The following is a 26,689-nucleotide window of genomic DNA, read 5'->3' as shown; positions in this document are numbered from 1 at the left end:
TTTGGATTTAGTCGATTTTATTTACAGCTTGTTTTTTTTTTTTTTTTACATTTCAAAGCATTACACAATTACAGTTTCTCATTTTCTGACCTGCAAACAGATAACCTTAAACGGAAATATTTAAAAATTATCAAACTAGGTACATCCAGAATGCAACAATTACATATATGACAATTAATTCACAAAGTGTAATTTACCAGGACGTATCCTAAGAATTTAGGAACAGCCAGTCAGTCAGGAGAAATCTGACCAAATTTAGCAATCAACTATTTACATATCCAAAGAGAAACCTATCTAAACTCCCAAACCAGAAGTTTGAAAGTTTTCGTTAAGTCTCCACTGGACAAGAGAGAGGGCGCGATGATTTGGACCTAGCCAGCCTTCACAGTCTTAATCCTCAGGACTGGGCTGCTTCCCCAGTCTGCAACTCAACAGCAAGCATCTCAGTTTGTCAGACATCCAAATGTCAAACTCCTGTGCCATTATGCACATAAAAAGTACTGATTAATTAAAAAACAAGAAGTCATTAAATATCCTCACTATTCCCCCCAGCTCACCAGCCCTTAAGATCCGAGATATGCAACCTGTGTCACATAGTGACAGGCAATATTTTATATATGTATGCATCTATGTACACACACATACATGTACATGTGTGTATATACATACTCACATACACACAGTACTAGGTACAAATGGCAATTAACAGTCCCTGCAAAAATTCATTTTCAGTTGAGGCTATGGCTCCTATGCCTTGGGATGGTTTTAGACTTCAAAACTGAAAAATACTGCTAAAATCTCCTTTCCTAAACACAAAATTTGATTGCTTGTTCAGTTTAAGCTTCTCTGTCTAAAAATGGCTATAAGATTAAGTATAAAAAAGCAGCCAACTGAGTGCAGTTTCTCTCTCGGGTTTAGCCAAGCTGTCTCGTAGAAGTTACCCCTCACTAGACTAGAAAACCTGGGGCGCCTCCCAAAGGTTCTTGCCTACCTTACTGTCCGTGTTCACGTTTCAAACTGTGTCAGCAGAGCCCGCACTTCAGGGGTCAGCTGCTTGGCAGCCTTAGCTGCCTCTGTGATAGCCTTGCGATACAGGCCCTTTCTCTTCTTATTAAAGCGTGACTGGAAGTTTTCTAAAAAGGGGGAGAGTTGCGAAAGAGCCAGAAAAGATGTTGTTGGAGACCCAAACCATGAAATACGGGCCTCCTGTCGGACTAAAAGGCCGCTATCTTTCCGGCTCACAGTTATGGTAAGAATACGGGCTGGCCACCAGGGGAAGCCATATATCTTGGCCCAGACAATGTCCCCTACACATATGGTCCTGCCATCTGGTGTGACGCACTTAGAGACGTTTTTGGAAAAGACTTTCATTTTCAAGGAATTACTGAGCTTTTTCTCTTCCTTTGAAGAGGAGGAAGTGGAGGTGGAAGGTGCATGCATACAGCCTGGAGGAAAATCAAAACTTTCAGAAGAACTACACTCAGAGTTGGAGGATTTCAGATCATCTGTGCTATCAATGCTACACACTGAAGCACTGGAAGAGTCAGATTTCTTTTGATTTAGGGTCATGTAAACAGAGATACTGCTTTTGCTGCCCTTTCTGCCCAGTGTCTGCGGTTCCTCCTGCTCACCAGGCACAAGCACTTCAGTTGTGTCCTGAACCCCACTGCTGGCCTCTTCAGGGCCTTTGGAGGGACTCTGATTTTCTGAAGGGGCCTCACCTGCTGAGCGGGTAGAGGTGCAACGGGACTGGGGCTTGGGTGCCATCTTGCTGCTTCGCATTTTCTCCAGCCCGGTCTTCAGAGAAGAGTCATTTTCTTCATTCCTGTACCTCTGGGGCTTTAAACGAACCCGGGGTGGAAGGGAGCCTGAGCTAGGGTTCTGATATCGACGTGTGAAATGGACTTTTGAATGTGCACTTCTGGATGTAGAGGTTTCACTCTGCTTCTTCTGTGCCTTTTCTTTGGCAATTTTCAGCACTTCCCGAGCTTTTGCATGATCCATGTTTTTATTCTGGAGCACTTTTTTAGTATTTAACTGAGCTTTTGATGTATTTGCCTGAGCAGAAACTTTGACTACTCTGCCTCTGCTGTGAGTAATATTTGAAACCTTAACCACAGCATTTCTTTTCTGGCTTTCATTTTGGTTTCTCCCATCCACCTTATGGTCAGTTTTCAGTTTTTTGTTCACAGTAGTTACACTTTCATTTCTCCGTTTTTTATCTTCATATTTAGAAGCGTCACTTGCACTACCACCTTTTCTAATTTCTTTTTTTTCAGCAACAACACTGTTTTTACACTTGTCACACAAAACTTGCCTGGGTCGTAGTTTAATAGCATTCATTATTGAAGTAGGTTCTTCCCTGTACATTTTTCGTTTGGGTCGCTTAATTTTTCGAGGAGGCGGCTGAGGTATTGATTGGTTATATGTGTCCCTGATAAACAAAGGGGGAGGATAAGGTGCTCCTTCATGGAAGAGAGGTGGTGGTTTGGAAGTCCACAGGCTTTCGGCCAAGCTGAGCTCAGGAGGCGGGACAGGAGAAGGGTCATTGGGAACAGCACCATTCACTTCACGCTTGACTTCTGTCCCTTCTTGGAATGTATTTCTTTGGAGCTGCATGGCTTCGGGTTTATCCTTATATTCCCTTTTGGGAAATACTGTCACAGGGATCCCATGGGGCCCAAACCTTTGAAAGAAATGAAAGGAAAAAAAGAAAGCATTAAGTTAGCATCTACAATTCCATTTCTTGAAAGACCACCTACTGTTTATGTGACCTTTCTTGAAAGCTATTTCACTTTAAAAAACAATCCAAAAACCTACAGATGGACCTCCCCACAAAAGTCCCAAAGCATACCATTCCATTTTTTTGGTCTTACATTTTGGCATACACTCAACAGGAAATACTCAATAGTTGCTCTAACCAATGCGATGATAGCTGCTGTTATTTAAAATAGATCTCTTCAGTCTTGAATCAGTAAGGAGGTTCTGTCAGATAGCTTAATATTTAATGTCATTTGCTGTAACCCTCTCTCAACTACAGACATGTCCAATAAATGCAACTATAAATTATGTGTAGTATATGGATCTTCCTCTGGTTATATAATAGCTTTTAAAAGCTTCACAAAGCAAATTTGGCCTTACCTACTCCAAAATATTGAATCAGTAAAATCCTATTTCAACTATACTGTTTAAACCCTAAAGATTCACAGGTATTTGCTTCTCTACTGTTCTACCCTAGCTCATCCCCTTCATCCCCCTGCCCTATCCCCAAGGGGGTGGGGTTGGGGAGAAACAACACAGAAATATTAGAAATTCAGATAACCTCAAAAGCAGAGAGCTATAGAACTACAACTTTCGAGCTTTTTAAAATCACATCACACATTAAGAAATATTTTCACATTGTAATCCAATAAAATGTTTATGCATGTATACATGCATGCATACATATATAAATGCACACAACTGAGCAAAAGCATCGCTAAATACTTAACCTTATGTTATACATAATTGTATTTTTTTCTACTCTGGTCTATTTTCATTTGTTTTGATGCTAGTCAGATGCATTAAATGGATTTCAGAACTCCCTTACAGATCCAAAACCAGTTTGTGAAGCAATGGTAGAGAACAAAAATCTCTACAATGATCAATTTCTAATAGAACAGGTCAAATAACCTTGCTTCTCAGGTAGACTTGCTGTGGTTTAATCTGCCTGAGCTAAACATCAAGAACCCTTAAATCTAAACTTGCTGTATACTCAGAATCCTGCACATAAAAATCACACTACCAATTTCATCAAGTACATGTTAAGTGCTAATTTTAAGCATTAATTGAGTAAAACAGTATTGAACACAATACAGTTCTAATGCCAATCCTCTAAAGCAAAAGTGCGCAGAACCCAAGAACTGGCTTCAAATAGTCAGTTAGAACCCCTGACCTTATTAGATGCAAATGTTTTGTATAGATCTGTTTTTCTGGAGAATGGGTGAGTCTTGGTTCTCACATTCTCTAAACCATCCTTATGTCCCTGAAAATGTACTGAATTCTTCATTGGAAAGAAATCTTAAGATTGAGTTCTTGGGGCTACAGATACCTAAACTTGGGCAGGGATACAGGAAAAGCCAACACCAGGACATTTGGTTCCAAGGCCTGAGTGGTTTTCTTCCTGAAGTCTTTTGTTAGTTTGACTACCACAAACCAGCAACTTTTAGCAAATATAAGCTACAAAGGAAGAGGAAAGCCTTCTTTACCTAGGGTGGGACAAGTTTGGGTCTGTGCTAATCCACAAAGGAAGGACAAATTCCTCACTATGTCTGACTGCAAAATTAACTTGCAACTGTACACTTCAATTAAAAAAAAAAAAATTTAGGTAGCTTTCTATTCCAGTATAGCATTTTGTACCCAAGTGTTTGCTTCCTGACTAAATTTGCCCTTATACGTAAGTGCTCAACACTTTTTCAAGATGACAGGAAGGCAAAGGTATTTTTGTGTTTTATTCTGGAGCTACATAAAAAACTTAATGAGGTGAGACCACTATTTGTATTAACAGAATTCCCTAATTTGTATAAGCCATCATTTTGCCCCATTATACTTTCACTTATTTCCATAATTGCGAAAAGAACAAATTTCCTTCCTTTCATTAGGGATAACTAAACTGCAATCATCTTAATTTTTTTAACAACTTTGTATCCTCAGGCAGGCCTAATCCCTTCTAAATTCAGTTTCTGCTTGTATAAAAGAGAATAGCACTATTTCCTACCTTAGAGAATTCAGGGAAGTTAACAGGTTAATAAATGTTAACCATTTTTCAAGTAATTTAATCTTACTTTCAACTAATAATTTACCTGAGTTTCAGATCCTTTCTGTATCTCTTATTATCATCTGGCCAATTACTTTAAAGCTGTTTGTATCAAATAAGCTGTGAAATCTGACATATCCACCTTCATGGAGTTTTTAATAAGAACATTAGTTTCCCCACTAGATTTTTTGCCTTTCCCTCTTATGCATATAATAATACAAGTATTACATATTTTCAATAACATAGAGAGGCACTTAACTGTATAATGATAATGGAAATTGCAGGCCAAAAAAGAGAGGGGAAAAAAAGAAAGAAGCCTAACTGGTAATTGTGGGTAGTGGATTGGCAAATATTTTTTAACTGATAACAGAACTTCCAAAAAGAACCATAACGATAAATTATTTTAAGAGGAAAAGGGCATCAATGTCCTACTCCATCTTAGTGATCATTTTGGTTACAGTTCCAGGAAGAACACTTAATACCAAGGCTGTTTTCAAACTGAGTGTGGAAAGGCTGGTTGCAAAATCAATTTTGTGAGTCATGTCTATGATTTAAATTTTTTAAAAAGTATAAATATATGTAACTGCAGTGCATCTGTCTCATGTATATGTGTATACACGTGGGGTCACAGATAAAATATATTCGTTACTATGCTCAAGTGTGAAAGCCAATGACTTATGAAACTGTAACCTTAATAAGACTATAAAGTAGCAACAAAACTATGGTCTGCTGCTGCTGCTAAGTCGCATCAGTCGCGTCCGACTCTTAGTGACCCCGTGGACTGCATCCTACCAGGCTCCTCCGTCCATGGGATTTTCCAGGCAAGAGTACTGCAGTCCGTTGCCATTGCCTTCTCCTAAAAACCCTAAAATCTCATTTCTCAAATACGATTGGAGAAATCTACAACACACCACCACTCGACGGTGTTTGAAAAGGGAGATTCTTAAGCCCTGCCCCAAGACTGAATGTGAAGACTCTCCTAGGGTGGAACATAGGATCTAAATTTTTAGCAAGTATATCTGCTTTACTTTTGTCTAAGGTGAAGATATTTATGTTCCATGTGAATGCTCACCAAAAAGGGTGACCTCAGCAGAGGAAGATTTTAATGATCAGTGGAGAGGAAGAAAGCGGACTAGTATCCCTTGCATGAGCTTTTTCCAAAAGAATTTTTTACAAATACTTCAAGAGTTGAGTAGAAAGATTCAAACCATCTCTCCTCTTTCCCCTCCCATTCCTTGTGCAGCATGAGGATATTTACTAACAGATTAGCAACAACTCATTCTAACTCCTATTCATTTCCAATCTTGAGTACCCAAATCTTCTAAAGGAAAATTATTCCGGTATTATAGCTTAATTAAAAATAGCTTTGGGATATAAAGTAGACAGGAGACTCCCTGCCCTACCTCTGCGGATTCCTGTGCATCTAGTTCAGAACTAGTTTAAAACTAGCGATCATCTTAATAATCTAGAAGTAATGAGTATCAAAATTCTGAGGGCAAATACTGGGGCTTAATAGTTATTTTGTGTCAAAGCAAGAGAAAATCACTATGAAAAAGAATCTTCAGCCAATGCAGATGTGAAACAAATGCTCAGAAAAGAAGTTTAGGCAAGTTAGTTGAGACAGACTCCAGTGTTCCATTTGGACCAAACCTCCCTCCAATCAAGTGTATGAAAGAAAGACAAATTCTCTCTCAGAATTCTTTTATCTTATAAAAATCTACAGTAGGAAAAAATTATATGCAATTAACCCATTTTTTTTTAATATCTAGATGTACTCATTTCAAGCAGATGTTTTCAGAACATCTACCTCCCTCCTTAAATTACCAATAGGTTCAATCATAAGGGAGGGAAAACTGAAGCAAGCTGATTTTGGTTCACAGTGCATCTCTGCAAGATTGGTTGTTAGGTCAAATGAAATTAGTTTAATAGTCAGCTACGTGAAATAAAAAATTTTATAAAAATAAAATACAGTATACATCTATGCCTCAAAAAATTAAACACATCCACTTCTGAGTATTTAGCCAATAACTGGGGAAAAAAAAAAAAGGGTTCTCAAAGAGATATTTGCGCACACACATACATAGCAGCATTCACCACAGACTAAAGATGGAAACAACCGAAAAGCCTATTTACAGACAAATGGATAAAGGACAATGCAGTATTACTCAGACTTAAGAAAGAAATCCAAAGAAATTCTATCACATGCTACAACATGTATTATCCTTGAAAACATTATGCTAAGTGAAATAAGTCCATCATAAAAAGACAGTATGATTCCACTTACAGTAGTCAAATTCACAGGAGTTACTTAATGGGTATAAAGTTTTAGTTTTGTAAGATAAAAAGTTCTGAAGATCTGCTTCACAACAATATGAATGTACTTAACACTGCTGAACTACATACACTTAAAGAGTATATTTTGTTTTTACCACAATTAAATTTTTTTTAATTGTCTAATGAAGAGGGGCAAGTTTGATGAGAAGCAGTATATTTCCATGGTGATAAAGCAATTATTACTGCAGGGGAAATAGTAATTATGATGGAGAATAATAGGACAACACCCTGACCTGAGAGAAGACTCAAAGTGAACATCACCAATGAAGCCACATGACCACAGACATGGTGCCCTGAGCACACAACATTGCCTGTATAACCTGAGCCTCTGATGAGTAAGTAACAGCTAAAGGGAGGAATAGTCCCCATTTCATACATTGTATATTATACTGCAACTAAATGAAGTACATTTACTCAAGGAAAAAAAGTTCTAGAGGACATTTTTAGGAAAATTGACAAAGTAATGAAACGTGAGCTACAAAACAGATAAAGGTTCTCTTATCAACGTTTCCTGAATTTGAAAACTATGCTGTGTATGTATGAAAATATCTTTGCTCTTAGGAAATAAATACTCAAATATTAAGGGGTAAAGGAGAATGATGTATGCAACCTACTCTCAAACGGTTCAAGAGAAAAACATGTTTATATAATGAATGATAAAGCAAATGTGGCAAAATGTTAAAAATCAGTGCAGCTAGATAAGGGTTTAAGTTCTCTATTTTGACATTATTTCAAAGTTTAAAAATTATTCTTAAAAGTATAATCTTAAATTTAGTTTACACCTCAGTTCCATCAAAACTTTCAAGCAGGGACTTCCCTGGAGGTCTAGTGGTTAAAGCTCCATGCACCCACTGCAGGGAACACGGGTTCGATCCCTGGTCGGGGAACTAAGCTTCTACACGCTGTGGCACCGATGAGACAAGGAGGAAAAAAAGCTTCCAAAGAAAGTGTATAAAAAAGAAAATCTGTGCTGCTTAAGAATAAACGCCCACAAACTCACCTCAAGTACCACTAAGCACAAAATCTACTCAAATACAAGTATGCTAATTAGTCAGATAGTATAAAACTAGTTCCCAGCCCTAGGATCAACTGCAGTAGGTGAGACAGAATCCAAGAGTCCCTGCTGAAAGAGGTTCTAGACTAGAGGGAAAGAAAGCACTGAGGATCAGGGATGCGGCAATGAGCCTTGCAACAGACTACACCTGGGAGGGCCCAAGCAGATTAGATAAAGAGCAAAACAGCAGTGGCAGAGAGGCTGCCTGTTTTTGAATGTTGGTAACCAACCAAAGTTAGTTTTAAAAAAGCAAAAAACTTAAGCCAGCCAAAGAATCTGCTTACCTGAATGTGTTTCTGCAGAAATTTAGAAAATACTGGCAATAGGAAAGCCATGTTGCGAGCCGTAAAGACACTGAAGTCATTAAGGTCCCTGAAAATGGCTACAAGGCATTTTAATAGTGGAAAATACTTAATAAGATGTGCTATTTTTTTTATAAAGCTTCACTGTAACTAGTGCTAACAACTTGGGACTTTGTAAATTTTAGTAAAATCACATGTTTTTTAGAAAAAAAAATAAAAAAGCAAAAAACTGAGCAGGTACAGTAAAAAGCCAACAGGTGAAAAGATGCAGCACAGGAATTACCCGTCAGCAAACTGACACCCCCTTCCATAGGAGACAGTTCAGAGGCTTACACAAGCAATAAAATACAGATAATCCATATGGTGGGAAAAGAGGACATGTTGACGAGCGTGCGTATGAGAGAGGGTTAGGTAAGAGTGTGAGGGATGAAGAATACTAGTCTCCTAAGAAGACAAGGCCAGTGAAGGTTTCTGATTACATAGTGATGGGACCAAAAGTACAAATCACTTGTTAAAAAGTTCAGCTGTTCTAGTCTGGTCCCACCATTTAATAAGTAAAAAGAACACAAAACATCTTCCTTTTCCTAAGTTTGAAATTTGTCTTCATCAAAAGTGAGCCCTTTTCAATTATGTTTTAGAAGCATGTAAGAAGCAGGACTAAATTTCCCAAATGACACTATAACTTTCTCTTCATGACAAAGCCCATAATTCCCTCAAAATCCATCTGCCCCAAGGGGTTATTGGGAAGAAAAATTGAGACACATCCCTCACCATCCATCATGAAAACTCCTAGTTATCTCACTCCTTCATAAAATATAAATGTCATTATATTTTAAAACAGGAAAGTTATACTTCAGTATTACTTGAAGCTTACCGACTTTTTCAAGTTATTTGAAGATGCAGATTATACTGAGGGCCACAATGCATTAGGTTGGGTGGCTATTCAGGCAAACCTATTTAAATGACTGTAACAGCTGCTGTCATCTTAGTTCTGCCACCTAATAGCTACTTCATAAAACTATGAACAGTTAACTATATAGTACTTACTTTGTGCCAGGCACTATTCTCAATTATTTACACCAACTGATTAATCATCACAATCTGTAGCTGATGAAAAACTACAGCAGAGTGTAATGGCATTCCCAAGAACACACAGCTAGTGAGCAGTACAGCCAAGATACAAACCTAGGCAGTTGCCTCCCAAATCAGAATCTTAACCACAACTACTACTGCTTCCCCTCACTTCATCAAGCTACTTAACCCCTCTCCTCCACCTCTAGGGGAGTGGAGGAGCTAACAGGCCCACATACTGTTTTCTGAACCCCATCGAGGTGGACAGGCCTCAGAATTTTCCCAGCTTTCAAAAGATTATAAGCACTGATTCATCAAGCATATTACTAGTTCAGTGGTGAAATGAAACAACTTCATGCTAAATGGGATAAATACATATAATATCCTCATATAACTTCAGTCAGGTTAGGTTTTGCCACCAAAAAATTTAACAGAAAATTGGTTTCAGAGCTTTTTCAATACTGGAATTGAAGTAACTTGACAGAATTGTCAAGATTAATTAAGAGTATACATAATTACTGTATACTAGGAATAAAGACTCTTGAGAGTCCCTTGGACTGCAAGGAGATCCAACCAGTCCATTCTAAAGATCAATCCTGGGTGTTCATTGGAAGGACTGATGCTAAAGCTGAAACTCCAATACTGTGGCCACCTCATGCGATGAGTTGACTCACTGGAAAACTCTTATGCTGGGAGGGAATGGGGGCAGGAGGAGAAGGGGACGACAGAGAATGAAATAGCTGGATGGCATCACCGACTCGATGGACATGAGTTTGAGTGAACTCTGGGAGTTGGTGATGGACAGGGAGGCCTAGTGTGCTGTGATTCATGGGGTCGCAGAGAGTCGGACTCGACTGAGCGACTGAACTGAACTATTATTATAGTAAAATTAATACATATCTGGGACTTCCCTGGTAGTCTAGTTGTTAAGACTCTGCATTCAACTGAAGGGGGCATGGGTTTGATCCCAGGTTGGGGAACTAAGATCCCTGGTTGGGAAGCTGTGCAGCCTAGCCTAAACAAATCAATATTTAAAAAATAAAATATATTCAATTTTGTTAACCAAGTGAATGGATATTTTTAATTAAAAGCCCCAAGTATTATAAAGACAATCTTCAGGGACTGTGGGTACCCAAATGGGTGAGGAGGGAGGGACGATGACTTCAGCAACATAAAAAAACATCCACATATTATGAACAAGAATGCCAGGAAAAAATAACTAGGGGTGGGGAGCATGGACAGGCTGCATAAGTTTTAAAAGAATATCTCTGTAATACTAAGAATCTACTCCATCTTCTAAAAAGTCTATGCAATTCCATTTCATAAATATAGCTTTTGGAGGAAAAGGAAAAAAGAGGTTAATCGTGAATAATTTAGAGTTTAAGCTCAACTAATCCTCTGAAATAGGGGTCCCCAACCTCCGGGATCTAATGCCTGATGATCTCCAGTGGAGCTGATATAATAACAATAGAATCAAGTGCACAAGAAATGTCATGCACTTGAATCATCCTGCAACCACTCCCCTACCCCAGTCCATGGAAAAACTGTGTTCCATGAAACCAGTCTCTGGTGCCAAAAAGCTGGTAACTGCTGCTCTAAAAACAACTACTTACCTGGATATTCTGGAAATACGGAAACTACTATAGAGAAAACACACTTCAATCTTTTTCAAAGCAAAATGGTCATAACATCTGTATGGTATTCAAATTATTTAACTCCCTAACAGTAAACTCTTTTAAAATAACCATCCAAGAAAATGATAATGACCATGAAGTGGCAAAATATTTTTAAGAGCTGACAAATCTTGACTTCACTTTAGTACAACATCACTTAAGAGAAAGATACTTCAAAATGAACACTGGTATAATAAAAGAATCTTAATTATCAACATAAATACTCATCAGAGTTTTCAAACACCTGGAAAGAATTCCCTTGGTCCTGGCTCTAAGACACCAATACACAGTATTAAGTTTTCTATGTTTCCATTATGATTTCTATGTACTTTTGATATTTCTTCTGTATTATATCCAATAGGATCTATCACATAGAGGTCTAAGTTATTTCTCAATGGATGGACTTTTTTAAAAGCAACGAATTCAATTAATTTCACTATTTCTATTTTACCACAAATAGGATATCCAACAACTTACTATAGGTTAGTCTTTAAAGTCTTTTCCAATTCAATCATCCAGCACTTAATCAATGTGATCGTGTGCTCAACAAGCTTCCAATCTGACATTTTGTGATTCCTCCCATGAAGTGCACTCCACTGTTGCCAGGACCAGGCCAACCAAGGCAAAACATTTAAGACCTAGGACCATATATGAAGAAGAAACTCCATTTTCAAAAATGCCCCAAAGAGTTCACTAAATTGAACTAACTGAAAAGCAGTTCACATTTTAAAGTCAAGCAGCTACTTTTGGTGGAGAGAGACAGAGTGCTCTGCCAGTTCTACCTACCAGGGTAACTCCCCACCAAAACTGCAAGCTAAATGGTAATGGGGGAAAAAATAGTTAAATGTATTAGAACAGCTGCTAAGTTGCTAAGCCGTTTCAGCCGTGTCCGACTCTGTGCGACCCCATAGACGGCAGCCCACCAGGCTCCGCTGTTCCTGGGATTCTCCAGGCAAGAACACTGGAATGGGTTGCCATTTCCTTCTCTAATGCATGAAAGTGAAAAGTCAAAGTGAAGTTGCTCAGTTGTGTCCGACTCGTAGAGACCCCATAGACTGCAGCCCACCAGGATCCTCCATCCATGGGATTTTCCAGGCAAGAGTACTGTTTGTAAATCTTAAAGAATTGTATGTCATTCAAAAATGCATCCTCGGGGACTTAGTGGTTAAGATTTCGCCTTCCAATGCAGGGCAGGGAGGTTTGATCACTCCTTGGGAAGTTAAGATCCCACATGCCTCTTGGTCAAAACACCAAAATATAAAACAGAAGCAATATTGTAACACATCTAATAAAGACTTAAGAAAAAAAATGGTTCCTCAGTTCCTCAGTGCTTTCCTATTCAAATCACAAAATGTAGTTCTCACAAACCACTGTGACTATCAACTGTTCATCTTAGTCCGTAAGCAAAAAGGTGTCTTCAATACACTAATTCCTACCACTTAGTTTTAGTCAATTAACTTAGTCTCTGAGCCTTGGTGTCTTAATCTGTGAAATGAGGATTAATAGAATTTAACTTCACTGGACTTCCTAGAGTAAAATGAAACAATATATACAAAGTACCTGGCACAGTGCCTAGAATGGGAGTGGGAAATACATAGTAACTATTGTTAATTATGGAAAATAAAGCTTGGCAACCTTTTTAGATGGTGGGAATAAGCAGAAAAGTCAAATATTATAGGAATTATGTTTCAAAAGGTTAAAAAAAACCACACAATTTTGTTACGGTCCCTTGGTCCAAAGTTAAAGAGACAAAAATTGACTTCTTAAACTTCTAGTGGGCAACCAGACTTAAGGAACAATTTTCTAATTACCAGTTCTACACAAAGGATCTGATCTGCCACCCAAGTGGCCCATGTATTGCTTACTTTGTAACTACATTCCAATCAAATTACCCAATAACTTTAAAAACAGGTTTAACAAATTTATGGTCCTATTATCTTGGCAAAACTACCCCTAAAAGTCAGTTATCTCCAAATATGCTCTAAGAATCATCTGTATCAGAATCAGCTTGTTAAAAACAAATTGGTGGAGCGAAGCTCAGAAATCTTAAAGCACATTTGTTTTGAGAAAAACTGCCTAAAAGATTTTAGCCAAAACATTCTCTATTAAATCCATCCAGAGTATAATTTAACCTCCACTTTCCTGCATGATCTGTCACTAAAGCAAGCTCTGTTCTGCTGGTGTGCCTAAACTAATGAGGGAATTAAGATAGAATTTGACCAATAAATATCAAGAAACAAGGATGTACTTCAGAGGCACAAGTTAACTACTAAAAATATCTTTCATTTTTAATCAATGTGAAATTAACTCAGCCATAACAAAGAAGATGAACACAAATTCTTTAATGGCCCCCCACAGAAAAGCTGATCTTAGGAAGATTAAACCTAGTTCCATCAAGAGCTTTGCTTTAAGACAGTACACAGTGAAGTATGGTCTTATTCACACATAAAAGGCTGAAATTTAACCTCATTTTATTGGAGACCCAACTCCAATATAACATGCCTGGCATAATTTGTGTGTAACACATCTAGTTATCTAGTCTATAAAATTCATTTTCAATACTATGATATTACAAGATTCTTTACATTCAAACTAGACTTTTAATGTTCAGTAACTAATCACTTCCAAAAAAATCACTGCAGTTCAACCAGCAATGAAGAGCTCACTCTCAATACAATATATATACAAGTACAGCAGTGGCTGTCCTAAAGCTGTCTGGGTCAAAGTGATTGGCACTCATCTCTACGCAATTTTACTGTGGAAATTCTTTATCAACACGTTTGGATATAAGCAGAATAATAAAAAACATTTTTAAGTGTTTTAAATATGCACAACTCAACACAATCATTCAAGCATACTACTTCAGGGCCTAAATTCTCAACCTGGACACTCAGTATAAGCTACTTATACCACTACTCACTGCTTCACCAGAATGGCTGTATATTTTTCCCACCAAAAGTAGGGCTATTGCACCATACGTTTCATGATGTCTGTAAAGAAAAAAAATCATTGTCTTGGTTTATATTTCCTTAAAAAAAACAAGTAAATCTATAAATTGTCTTAAGAATTTAGTGAAATCTGAAGTTGTCTAAAGAAAGCACCTCAGTTCTTGTTAATGCAACCTGCATACACAAACAAAAGTCAATATTTGTAAAAGATCATTTCCAAAATACAACTAGCTACAATCTTTAATAAGAATGTACCACAAAATTAAAACACGCAAGGATTTTTAAGTGTAAGCATTTACTTCATGATCCCTTAATTCATATCAGTTCCCAAAATATGGGATCAGAAAGATTTTTTAGGACTTCAACGTGGCTTTATAACTTTAAAGATGTGAAGAATAGTAAACAGTTTAAAGATCCCTCTTACAGAAAGAAACCACAGGTCTCATGCTGCTGCTGTTGCTGCTAAGTTGCTTCAGTAGTGTCCAACTCTGTGAGACCCCACAGATGGCAGCCCACCAGGCTCCCCCGACCCTGGGATTCTCCAGGCAAGAACACTGGAGTGGGTTGCCATTTCCTTCTCCAATGCATGAAAGTGAAAAGTGAAAGTGAAGTCATTCAGTCGTGTCTGACTCTTAGCAACCCCATGGACTGCAGCCCACCAGGCTCCTCTGTCCATGGGATTTTCCAGGCAAGAGTACTGGAGTGGGGTGCCATTATAGGTCTCATATGTCCCTTCAAAAGACTCAGTGGTAAAGAATCTGCCTGCCAAGCGGACCTGAGTTTGATCCCTGGATCAGGAAGATCTCCTAGAGAAGGAAACAGCAACCCACTCCACTATTCTTGCCTAGAGAATCCCATGGACAGAGAAGGCGGGGGGGGGGGGGGGGGGTGGTGCAAAGAGTCAGTCACAACTTATAGAAAGACTTCTTTTGTTTCAAGTATAGATTTAGAAGCCTGAGAAACTACATGTTCAGAAGCTCCGGCTGCAGGCTTTTGCCCTCAGCAAGTTATCTTGCCTGGTTAAGCTTTTCAATGTTTGGAATTACTAAAGTTGGAGGTGTGTTTAGGGGAGAGGCCTAGAAGTCTGCAGGCAGGCAAGAGATAGCGTATCATTTCTGCTGACCCAAAACAAGGCCCTTGGGGGCCTGTAGGGGGGTACAGTTGTCCCATCTGTTTACTCCTGAGGGAAAAGAACTATTTTTAAAATGTTATGGAAATACACCCAAGGGGATGCAATTGGAAAAAACTCACAATGTAGAAAATTCTACCAAAAAGGCTATGGATTAACAAATAAACTGCAAGGGAATAAAAATAATGGCAGGAGAACAACAAATGAAAACCTTAGGGAACTTAACCAATTGCAGTGTATAAACTTGAATTCTGATTTGAACAAAACTTAGATGTTAATTTTGAGACACTGACTGCATATATGATGTGGAGGAATTGCTACTATATTAGATGTGACAATGGTAGTACAGTTAAATTTTTAAAGTTCTTATCTTTTTAGAGATCTGTACCAAAATATTTATGGTAAAATGATATGTTTACGATTTGCTTCAAAATAACCCAGTGGATTCGGAGAAGGCAATGGCAAGCCACTCCAGTACTCTTGCCTAGAAAATCCCATGGACAGAGGAGCCTGGTGGGCTACAGTCCATGGGGTCTCTACTAGTCGGACAAGACTGAGCAACTTCACTTTCACTTTTCACTTTCACACGTTGGAGAAGGAAATGGCAACCCACTCCAGTGTTCTTGCCTGGAGAATCCCAGGGATGGCGGAGCCTGGTGGGCTGCCGTCCATGGGGTCGCACAGAGTCGGACACGACTGAAGTGACTTAGCAGCAGCAGCAGCAGCAGCAACCCAGTGGAGGTGTGCATATGATAAAACAAATCTGGCTAACAGTTGATATATGTCAGAGCAAGGAACATCCACTTACCATAATGCCATGGACATTCATTTACCATAAGAAAATTAAACAAATATTATACAACCAATGATTATTCTGTCTAAAATAAGCATTAAGACAGTTTAGCAACCTGAAGGAATGCTTACTATATAATACCATATAATGTTAAATGAAGAAACAAACGTACCAAAGTCAAAATTTCAAAAGCATAAGGTTAAGGAAGAAAAGACAATAGGAAAACCAAACTAAATTTGGGAGTTACTTGATTACTTTATCTGCTAGTTACTGTCATTAGATTTTGCTAATGAATTCAGTAGTAGATAGGGTTAATTTAAACTACCTAAGAGGGCTGAAGGACTGATGCTGAAGCTGAAACTCCAATACTTTGGCCACCAGTTGACTCACTGGAAAAGAGTCTGATGCTGGGAAGGATTGGGGGTGGGAGGAGACGGGGGCGACAGAGAATGAGATGGCTGGATGGCATCACCGACTCGATGGACATGAGTCTGAGTGAACTCCGGGAGTTGGTGATGGACAGGGAGGCTGGCGTGCTGTGATTCAGGGGGTCGCAAAGAGTCGGACACAACTGAGCGACTGAACTGAACTGAAGAGGGCTGAGGATAAAATAGTGGATAGGCCTAGAATAAACTAAATAATGCAAGCCTCAACTTAAAGGCATTCAGTTTCAAATAAGTACTCCACTACACAAAATCTGTTTTAACTAGATATTCAAATATCCTCATTTTTAGGGTGACCATGTTTTTTACTTGCCAAAGCAAGCTACTTTGAATAAAGAAAGGAGATGACAATCAAACCAGGTACAGGAAACCAGGTACCTGTATAGGATGGTACAGAAAAACCAGACCACTTGGTCACCCTATTTAGGTCTATAAACTAAGGTATAAAGTTTGTTTGCTTATTTGTGTCTAAAGTGAATTGCCTTAAGTCAAAATGAAATTAGCCTCATGAAGACTAGAGACTGAATCCCAGACAGGCAAAGAGATTTGCCCAAAGTCAAGGTGTTAACTGGAGAGGCAGATGCTAGAAATCAGCACCCATGTACCCTGAAACTCTGTCCAGATCAATGTACCATTCAGCACCACTTTGTTTTCTTTAGTTTTTTTTTCTTTTAATTACATGTGTCCTGCTCCTTTTCCACAAAAAGATTCTCTTCAAAAATGTCTTCTTCAATCAAATAATTCTAAAAATAAAGCAAAAAATAATTCAATGACAGGAAGGTAAAGAATGTCAAATAAATGCTTACAAAAAGCAGACTCTTGATCAAGCCACATATATATATATATAAAATCCTGTACTCTAGGATCAGACACTCTTTCTACATGAACAACTCTTCCAACTTTAAAAGACATTTCTGTGCCACACATGTCAGAATAAAAAAATTAATAAAAGCATTAACTGGCCCATTGGAAGACTGAAGAAAAGTACAAGTACAATGATGCACCTAGTAGCCTCCCAAATGTTAATTATTTTCTGATATCTCACTGAAGAGTCAAGAACCAAGGCCTCAGAGCTTACTACGTTCCCAGTATACAGCTATGAAAACGGGGAGTCTCCAGAGCAGGTTCTATGGCTATGAGCTGACTAAAAATATCGGCCTGGCTCCAATGTACACAACCTCTGTATTATCCCATGTATCTATTATAACAGAAGGATGAGCATATATTTCAGAAGCATATACTTCTTTATTTACTACTTAACAGGAAATTTGCCAGCCCAACTGCTTTTCTAATATGAAATTAGAAAATGCACAGGCTTTAGAATCAGATCAACTGCATCTGAATCTTTGCCATTTTCAAGCTAAATAACTAGCCAAATTGATGGAATTTCCTCCCATATAAATGAAAAATATCCCCAGAATTATGAAGATTAAAGCACGAGGTTCAAAGCCTGTTACTTAACAGGTACTCAAAAATAAAAAAAAACACAGGGAAGCTCTTAATTTTTATATTGGAGTACAGTTGATTTGCAGTTTTGTGTTCATTTCAGGTGTACAGCAAAGTGAATGTTATACATACACATGCCTATTTTTTTCATATTCTTTTCCCATATAGAGGAAGCTGTTGTTATTTCTACCTAAAGGTTTCACTCAATGGCCAATTCAAATAGGAAACAACTTATTTTTATTTATCTTGTGGTCATGCGGCCTTGTGGGATCCTAGTTCCCAGACCATGGATGGAACCCAGGTCCAGGCAGTGAGAGTGCAGAATCTTACCCACTGGACAGCGAGGGAATTCCTGATACAAATGATTTTTAAAGCAACTGATGACTATACTCACAGTCTTGGTAAAATCTGTAAAGATTTCCCTCCTGGATCATCAGTTAACCCCAAAACTGTGCGTGAAAGTATGCAATCAAAGTAAGCATAGATTACAAATTAATATTGGCAGATCCATTTTTCAAAATTGTATTATGAAAGTATATTCAACTAATCAATCACTGATCCAATAATTCCTTGAAGAGCTAAATTTTAAAAACTGTTTTATTTCCTCACCACTTCCATAATATCCTATGCCTCCCATGTAAGTTTCTAGGAGGGTCAGATTGTGTCTCATACATATGGTATTCAGAATAGCTAGGAGGGTGCCTTACATAAAAGTGCTCAATAAATATTTGTGGAATGAAAAGTTAATATGGTTCCCTTAATGGCTTTTTAAAAACTACTTTAATGACAGATCTTTTCATTTCCAAACATTAAAATGTAAAATGTTCCTAACAAGAGCTACAAAAGCTGCTATTCATTAGTACTGTAGGTAAAATAGAACTGCAATTTCCTATGAAAGAAAATTTTAAAAAACAAACAAAACACCTGGACAATGAGCACCTCAAAACAGGAAAGCACTATGGATTCCATTTCCAGAAACAACTTACCTTTTTGCACCTTCCTTTTGCAGATTTGAAATCCAGATTCTCACACAATCACTGCCCTTCACTTCTGTTTGATTCAATAGCATACACACTACTGACCATACATTCTCTCTCTTGCTAATAAATACATCAGTAGAAAGCACACTGGTCTTACTCTGCTTTCTGTTTTATGAAAACAAAAGTGCAAAAGTCCTAACCCAAAATTCTTTATAAATATAAAACTAAAAAAAAATTTTTGATAATGATAAAGGCTCCCATCTTTTCCCATACGTCTATTATGCACTTCTTCCCCAAACGAGGAAAGATTCTTGTGTCTTGATGGGAGGGCAAGCAGTTAGAAGTAAAGCACACTAAAATAAGCCATTTCTAAACAGGTGAGATACCATCAGAGTGTGTGCTGTTGCAGGAAACAGAATGGAGAGCCGTGAATGGGAGTCTCTGCACTTCATATCTGCAAAAGAAGAGAATAAAAAGGTTAACTTAATTCTAGACTCAGAACACAGTATCTTCACCTGTCTAAACCAAAGCCCCAAAACAACTTAAATGTAAGAAATGAAAATGTGCTAAAGAGGTTTATGGGTGAATTCAACCATTCAAACTGTATCCAGTTTTAGAAGTTAGTATTTGAACACTTTTATACCACATCATCTTGATATTAAAAGTTAAATAACGAAAATCCCATCTCTTCTTTAAACTTCTCTTAAAATTTATCGTAATTACCCAAATATGCTTCCGTATTGAACAGTTATATAGGGGGAATTAGTTCTAACATTAAGAATAACAATCAAAGGGTTCGTTTTGAATAAATGCTCTTCCCTTTATAAGGAGTGACAGTTAACCTTTCCGGAACCCCAATGCACACACCCCTTTCTCCAACCTCATTAAAGATCAATTTCAGAACACAGCAATCTTCCCCACCCTGTACCCCGTAATCTGCGAAAATCCTTCTGCGTTTTGCATTAACCCACCCAACTCAGTGTGGGTGAGCCAGGGTCAGGTGTGAAAGGAGGCTGGGACGTCGGGGGTGGGGGGTGAGACCCGGGAGCCCCTCAAGCACTCGTGCCCCCCACCTGGCGGCACACCTGCCTCCAGGCGCCCACCTGGGGCAGGGATCGCCCTTTCGCGGCCCCACGCGCCGGCCCCACTCGGAGCGCGCGCCACGCGCCGCGCGGTACTCGAGGGCGGCGCAGGCGGCGGGACGCCTGAGAGGCGGGAGCCGGGTGTACAGGGGCAGCCCGGGCTCGCTCCCTCCCCGGGGACCGAGAGGGCCGGGGCGTCCCGGGGGACTGCTGGGGGCGGGCGCGGTACCTTTTGGACAAATCCATGAGGACCCCAGAGAAGAGCTTCTCCCCGAGGCGGAACGACACAACGAGCGCGTCCTCAATGATGTGGTCCAGAGTGACCCGCACCTCCGAGCCGGGAATCAGTTGCGACACCGCGGAGTCCCCGCCCGCCGGCGGCACGAAAGCCGGGGCTGCTGGCTGGGGCAGCGGCGGTTCCTGGCGCTCCTCGGGAGCCGGGGGCTCCTCCGGCGGTTCGGGAGAAGGTGGCAAGCTGGGCCCCTCCTGAGGCGCGGCTGCCGCCGGCTCCACCACTCGGGCGGGCAGCTTCTCCTCAGGCTCCAGCTCCAGCCCCGCCGCCTCCGGGCTGCGGGCGAGCTCCCCCGGCGGCGGCGGCGGCGGCGGCGGCGGTTCGTCGGCCTGAGGAGAGGACTGCTGCCCGTCAGCCTCGCCGTCCGGCACAGATGCTTCAGTAGCCGTGACCGGGAGGGGGTCAGTGCCGGCCTCGCTGCCGGGGATGGGCTCCATCTCCGGCTCGGCCTCGCCGGCGCCCCCCTCCCCGGGGGACGCTGCAGTCGCTGCCGCCTCTGCAGCCACGGCCGCCATTTTCTTCCTGGCTTCTCCCTCCTCCAACTCGGGCTGTAGCGGCGGCGGCGGCAGCGCTGCTTGGTTCCCTAGGCCTTCCCCTCCCTCCAGCAAACAGTTTTGTCCCGCCCTTACCCCGATGCTCGTTATTGGCACCGCGCCATTGGTCCTGTCCTACACCCCTCCCGCACTTGTGACATTTCATTGGTCAGGTAGGGACGTCTATCATTCAGTCGGTCCGGCCTTCTCATACAGAATAGGAACTTCTCATTGGCCAGACGAGTTGTCAAATGTCGAATCTTGGAGGAGAAGTGGGGGGGCGGGCTCAAAGGGGGCGAGGGAAGTCACAAAAGCTGAGCCTTGTACCAATCGCCTCTTTCTATTGGATGCAAGAGAAAGTAAAGTCTTATGGTTGGCCTATGCTCCTGCCCATTATCAACCAGGTTTTTCTCGGAGGTGGGATAAAGGAGGGAATCACGTGGCGTGCCTGTTCTTTCAAAGGCTACAGAGGGGAGGAGTAACGAGGTAATGAGGGAGGGTAACCGCTTCCCAAGAATCTCTGCGCAGAGGTCCTTAGAATAAATGTTATTTCTAGGAGCGGACCTGCTTGCGGCCGCGTGTGGGCAAGAGAAGCTTCTTTGGGAAGGACCAACTAAAGTTTGAAGATCATTTTACAAACACTTTTTGAGCTCCTACTATGCTAGGCACTGTACTAGTGCTAGCGATAGAAAGATGTGAAAGACATTCTCCATAACCTCATGGCAGCTGCATCAGCTCCCACACAAGGAGTGTCTCCTTGAGTACTCTCCACTTTCTAGGAACAATGCACCTACTTATTTCAAAGTAGGAAAATGCTAATGAAAACAGGAAGAACACCATGCACACTGGATTAAGCTGATGAATGTTTCAGAGACTAGTTCTGAGGCATTGCTGGACTTCCACATGAACAGCAATTTTTCAACCCAAATTTACTGGAAAGTGGTCGCACCTGGTTTCTTGCTTCAGCCTTTATCGTTGTTTCTTGTATGCTACAGGTGCAAAAAGCCTCTCTCTTCAGTGTCCTAATACCCCTACTTGTCTATTCCCACTTTAAGTCTCTTGATTTGTTTGGAAGACTCTACTGAACCCGCTTCTCTCAAAGTGTACCTCAGAGTGAGCCTTTTCTCCAGAAGAGATCGTAGGCACTGAGAATGCCTACAGGAGGAAAGGAAGAAAAGTTACCAAAATTAGGAGTGAAAAAGGGAATTCTAAAGACGGGGAAACAGTGTCAGACTTCATTTTCGGGGGGGCTCCAAAATCACTGCGGATGCTGATTGCAGCCATGAAATTAAAAGACGCTTACTCCTTGGAAGGAAAGTTATGACCAACCTAGATAGCATATTAAAAAGCAGAGACATTACTTTGCCAACAAAGGTCCGTCTAGTCAAGGCTCTGGTTTTTCCAGTGGCCATGTATAGATGTGAAAGTTGGACTGTGAAGAAAGCTGATCGCCAAAGAATTGATGCTTTTGAACTATGGTGCTGGAGAAGACTCTTGAGAGTCCCTTGGACTGCAAGGAGATCCAACCAGTCCATTCTAAAGGAGATCGATCCTGGGTGTTCATTGGAAGGACTGATGCTAAAGCTGAAACTCCAATACTTTGGCCACCTCATGCTAAAAGTTGACTCAGTGGAAAAGACTCTAATGCTGGGAGGGATTGGGGGCAGGAGAAGAAGGGGACGACAGAGAATGAGATGGCTGGATGGCATCACCGACTCGATGGATATGAGTTTGAGTGAACTCCAGGAGTTGGTGATATACAGGGAGGCCTGGCATGCTGTGATTCATGGGGTCGCAAAGAGTCGGACATGACTGAGTGACTGAACTGAACTGAAAGACTCATCACAGCCAATACTTACTAAGCATCCCCTATGTGCCAGGCACTAGTACAGGCACTTGGTATGACACCTCATGTAATCCTTAAAATACTCCTATAAGGCAGTTACTGGTAATGTTATTTAGTTGTTAAGTTGTATCCAACTCTATTTCCACCCCATAGACTGTAAGTGCACCAGGCTCCTCTGTGCATAGGCTTTCCCAGGCAAGAGTACTGGAATGGGTTGCTATTTCCTTCAGGGGAGCTTCCCAACCCAGGGATGGAACCATGGCTCCTGCCACATCTCCTGCATTGCAGGCAGATTCTTTACCACTGAACCACAAGGGAAGCCCAACTGTTATTACACCTGTTTTATAAATAAAGAAATTGAGGCACAAAAAGGGTGTCCAAGGTCATATAGTAAATTGCAGAGTCAGAATTCCAAGATTTTGTGTTGGTTTTTTTGGGGGGTGGGTGGGGGGTAGATACATTAGGAATTTGGGATTAACAAATACACACTACTATATATAAAATAAACAACAAGGACCTACTGTATAGCACAGAAAACTATAGTCAATAGTTTATAATAACCTATAATGGAAAATAACCTGATAAAGAATATATAGATATATATATGAGTGAATCACTTTATTATCAATCAACTATACTTCAATTTAAAAAAACCCTGCAGTTTTACATTGAAAGGATTGAAAATGGGAAAGAAAAATCACCATATGCCCTATTTCAAGCCTTGGAGCTTTTAAGAAAGGCAAGTAGGAAATCCCAGTCAGGGCAGTTTCAGCATCTCCAAAATAACAGAAGGAAATAAAGGTACTGAACCCCTCTGTACCACAGATTTTCCCCATAAACTCTCATTTAAAACCTTGTGAATTAAACCTTCTCCCTGTTCTACAGGTGAGGAAACCGATCCTTAGCCTGGTTACAGGTCTTCTTAGCCATCACACAGATAGCTAGCAACAGATTCGAGTGAACGCAGGTCCTTCCAAGAGCATGATTGTTTCACTCATTCATTGAACAAATAATCTGTCCCCTGAAGGCTAGATCTCTTGCAGGAAACAGCCATGGATCCCACCTTACAGAGTTTTTACCATGATTGCTTTTCTATATTTCAACATAATCAATTAAACATAACATATAGTTCTATGAAACTTGGAGACCCACACTGACTTCCCACATTGCATAATATCGCACAGGGAGAAAAAATACAGTTCAGGTTCTAGGATGTGATTACCTCTTGCAGGAATTCACTGCAAGATACTGCAGTAAATCCTTCAAATTAAGGATTTATAGCAGGTAGTGGCATACCAAGTAACCCTTCTAAATCACCATTTTCAGTCTGAAACTCAAGATTCTCTACTGGCTTCCTAGCCCCTTCTGCTTGTCCTTCAAGGCTCTCTCTGTTCCTACTTTATCTTTTGGGGTCTGGTCTCCCCTGCTCTTCAAGCCTTCTAATACTGGGGAGACCTTTTATCCATTTTTTCAACAAATAAATATTCAAGGCCTACTATATGTCAGTTGGGGACTCCCAAGTGGCTTGGTGGTAAAGAATCCACCTACAATGCAGGAGACTCGGGTTGGTTCCCTGGGTCGGGAAGATCCCCAGGAGAAGGGAATGGCAACCCGCTCCCGTATTCTTGCCTGGAAAAATCCCATAGACAGAGGAGCCTGGTGGGCTACAGTATGTGGGGTCGCAAAGAGTCTGACACGACTGAGCAACTGAGCACACACACACTATATGTCAGTTACCGGGCTAGCAGTCAGAAAGCATGCAGAAGGAACATGTCAGCCTTCTGTCTGGGACTTATTTTTCTAGTTAAGGAGCTAGAAAATAAGCAATGGATAAATAACATGGTTACAAATTGTGAGCAATGCCATACAAGAAATAAACAGGATGAGGTGATAGGGAGTAGCTAGAGGAGGGGCAGAGAGTGTCTCTTTTAGATAAGGTGGTCAGAAAAGACCTCTCTGAGGACAAGACATTTTAACCAAAATGCAAAGGATTAAGAAGGAGCCAGGGACTTCCCTGGAGATCAAGTGGCTGGGGCTCCATACTCCTAATGTAGGGGACCTGAGTTCAGTCCCTGGTCAGGAAACTAGATCCCATATACCACAACTAAGACTCAACGCAGCTAAGTAAATAAATATATTTAAAAAGAAGGAGGCGGAGCCAGCTGTTGACATTGCTGAAGGAACATTTGGGTCAAAAGGAACAGCAATTGCTCAAGTCCTATGACAAAAGAGGGCTTGGTTTACTCCAGAAACAGAGAGATCAGTGTGATTTCCCTGGTGGTTCAAATGGTAAAGAGTCCACCTGCAGTGCAGGAGACCCCAGTCCAATCCCTGGGTCAGGAAGATCCCCTGGAGAAGGGAATGGCAACCCATTCCAGTATTCTTGCCTGGAGAATCCCGTGAAAGAGGAGCCTGGTGGGCTACAGTCCATGAAGTCGCAAGAGTCAACCCTAATGAGTAGGAAATCTCTCTCATTCAATGTGGTTGAAGAGGAATAAGCAAGAAGATAAGTGAGTGAGATAATGTGGAAAGGAAAACAGAAGTCATATTTTATGTACTTAAAATACAAGGATTTTTATGTACTTAAAAACCAAGGATCTGCCCTCAGCGGTTTCCAGATCTACTGAGAATCCAGCTTTTACATGTGCTGCTCTATCCTAGTCTCCACTGCCTTCAGGCTTCTCCTGGCATAGGGTCAGCATAGAGGAGGCCCTTGGTATTTGTGGGATGGATTAAGTGAAAGTGAAAGTCTCTCAGTCGTGTCTGACTCTTTGCGACCTGGATTCTCCAGGTCAGAATACTGGAGTGAGTAGCCTTTCCCTTCTCTAGGGGATCTTCCCAACCCAGGGATCAAACCTAGGTCTCCCACATTGCAGGTGGATTCTTTGCCAGCTGAGCCACAGGGGAAGCCCAAGAATACTTGAGTAGGTAGCCTATCCCTTCTCCAGCAGATCTTCCTGACCCAGGAATCGAACCAGGGTCTCCTGCATTGCAGGCAGATTCTTTACCAACTGAACGATGAGGGAAGCCCCTATAGAATGGTAGCCACATGGCATTTGTTGCTGAATTGAGAGAAGTTTTGATGAATGGTTGAAAGGTTGGTCCATTTATGCTGCTAGAGCAAAATGCCACAGACAGGGTGACTTATAAACAACAGAAAGTTGTTTCTTATAGGTCTGTAGCCTAGAAATACAAGATCAAGGTGCTAGGACAGTTCAATGAGGGCCCTGTTTCAGCTTGCATAATTCTTGTTGTATGCTCACTAGCAGAAGCGGGCAAGAGTGCTTTTTGGAGCCTCTTTCATAAAGGCGTTAGTCTCTTTTCATAAGGGCCTTGTTTTAGTGACCTAGTGCTCAGTCACATCTGACTTTTTGCAACTCTCTGGATTCTAGTCCACCAGGCTCCTCTGTCCATGCAATGTTCCAAGCAAAAATACTGGAGTGGGTTGCTATTTCCTACTCCAGGGGATCTTCCCAACCCAGGGATTGAAACTATATCTCCTGCACTGGCAGGTAGATTCTTTACAACTGTGCCACCTGGGAAGTCTAGTCTAGTGACCTAATCATCTCCCCAAAGTCCCACCTCCTAATACCATCGCCTAGTGGTTGAGATTTCAACATGTGAATTTGGGAGGGACACAAACATTCAGACCGTAACAAATGAATGGTTGTTTGGCTGGACAAATTGTTGAAAGGATGGGTGGATTGAGAGATGAATGGCTGGGATAAGAAATCCAGCTGACTAATCAAGCAGATTCTCACTGTCTCAAACAGATTTTGATCTCTGAGTTCTCCAGAGTACCACATTTTGTGTATGTGTTCAGTCACTCAGTTGTGTCCAACTCTTTGTGAACCTACAGACTGTAGTTTGCCAGGCTCTTCTGTCCATGGGATTCTCCAGGCCAGGAATACTGGAGTGGGTTGCCATACCCTCCTCCAGAGGATCTTCCCTACCCAGGGAAGATAAAG

At 40.8% G+C, this 26,689-nt stretch overlaps 1 protein-coding gene and 1 non-coding gene across 7 annotated transcripts; one reads left to right on the top strand and one right to left on the bottom strand.

Annotated features, from left to right (window-relative positions):
* On the bottom strand, window positions 1-20,931 carry PWWP2A (PWWP domain containing 2A). Of its 6 annotated transcripts, XM_088838528.1 has the most exons (3): window positions 14,150-15,745; window positions 11,707-11,867; window positions 1-2,686 (listed from the first exon to the last, which is right to left on the bottom strand). In XM_088838528.1, exon 3 carries the CDS (start codon window positions 2,617-2,619, stop codon window positions 1,006-1,008), a length of 1,614 nt encoding a protein of 537 aa, XP_088694654.1. In that variant the 5' UTR covers window positions 2,620-2,686; window positions 11,707-11,867; window positions 14,150-15,745; the 3' UTR covers window positions 1-1,005. The 6 variants fall into 6 exon arrangements, with proteins under 6 accessions (XP_088694654.1, XP_055287329.2, XP_088694655.1 ...); XM_055431354.2 differs by lacking the exons at window positions 11,707-11,867; window positions 14,150-15,745 and adding an exon at window positions 20,280-20,931; XM_088838529.1 differs by lacking the exons at window positions 11,707-11,867; window positions 14,150-15,745 and adding an exon at window positions 19,355-19,395.
* LOC129559662 (small nucleolar RNA SNORA33) lies at window positions 8,444-8,573 on the top strand. Its single transcript, XR_008686605.2, has one exon. It is a non-coding gene; the product is annotated as a small nucleolar RNA SNORA33 (small nucleolar RNA).
* Window positions 20,932-26,689: the final 5,758 nt, after the last annotated feature.

This window comes from Moschus berezovskii, chromosome 8 (genome assembly GCF_049115385.1).
Source record: "Moschus berezovskii isolate FMDL1 chromosome 8, NW_MosBer_1.0, whole genome shotgun sequence".
NCBI lineage: Eukaryota > Metazoa > Chordata > Mammalia > Artiodactyla > Moschidae > Moschus > Moschus berezovskii.
Note: the sequence above shows the minus strand (reverse complement) of the source record. Positions and strands in the feature narration are given on the sequence as shown.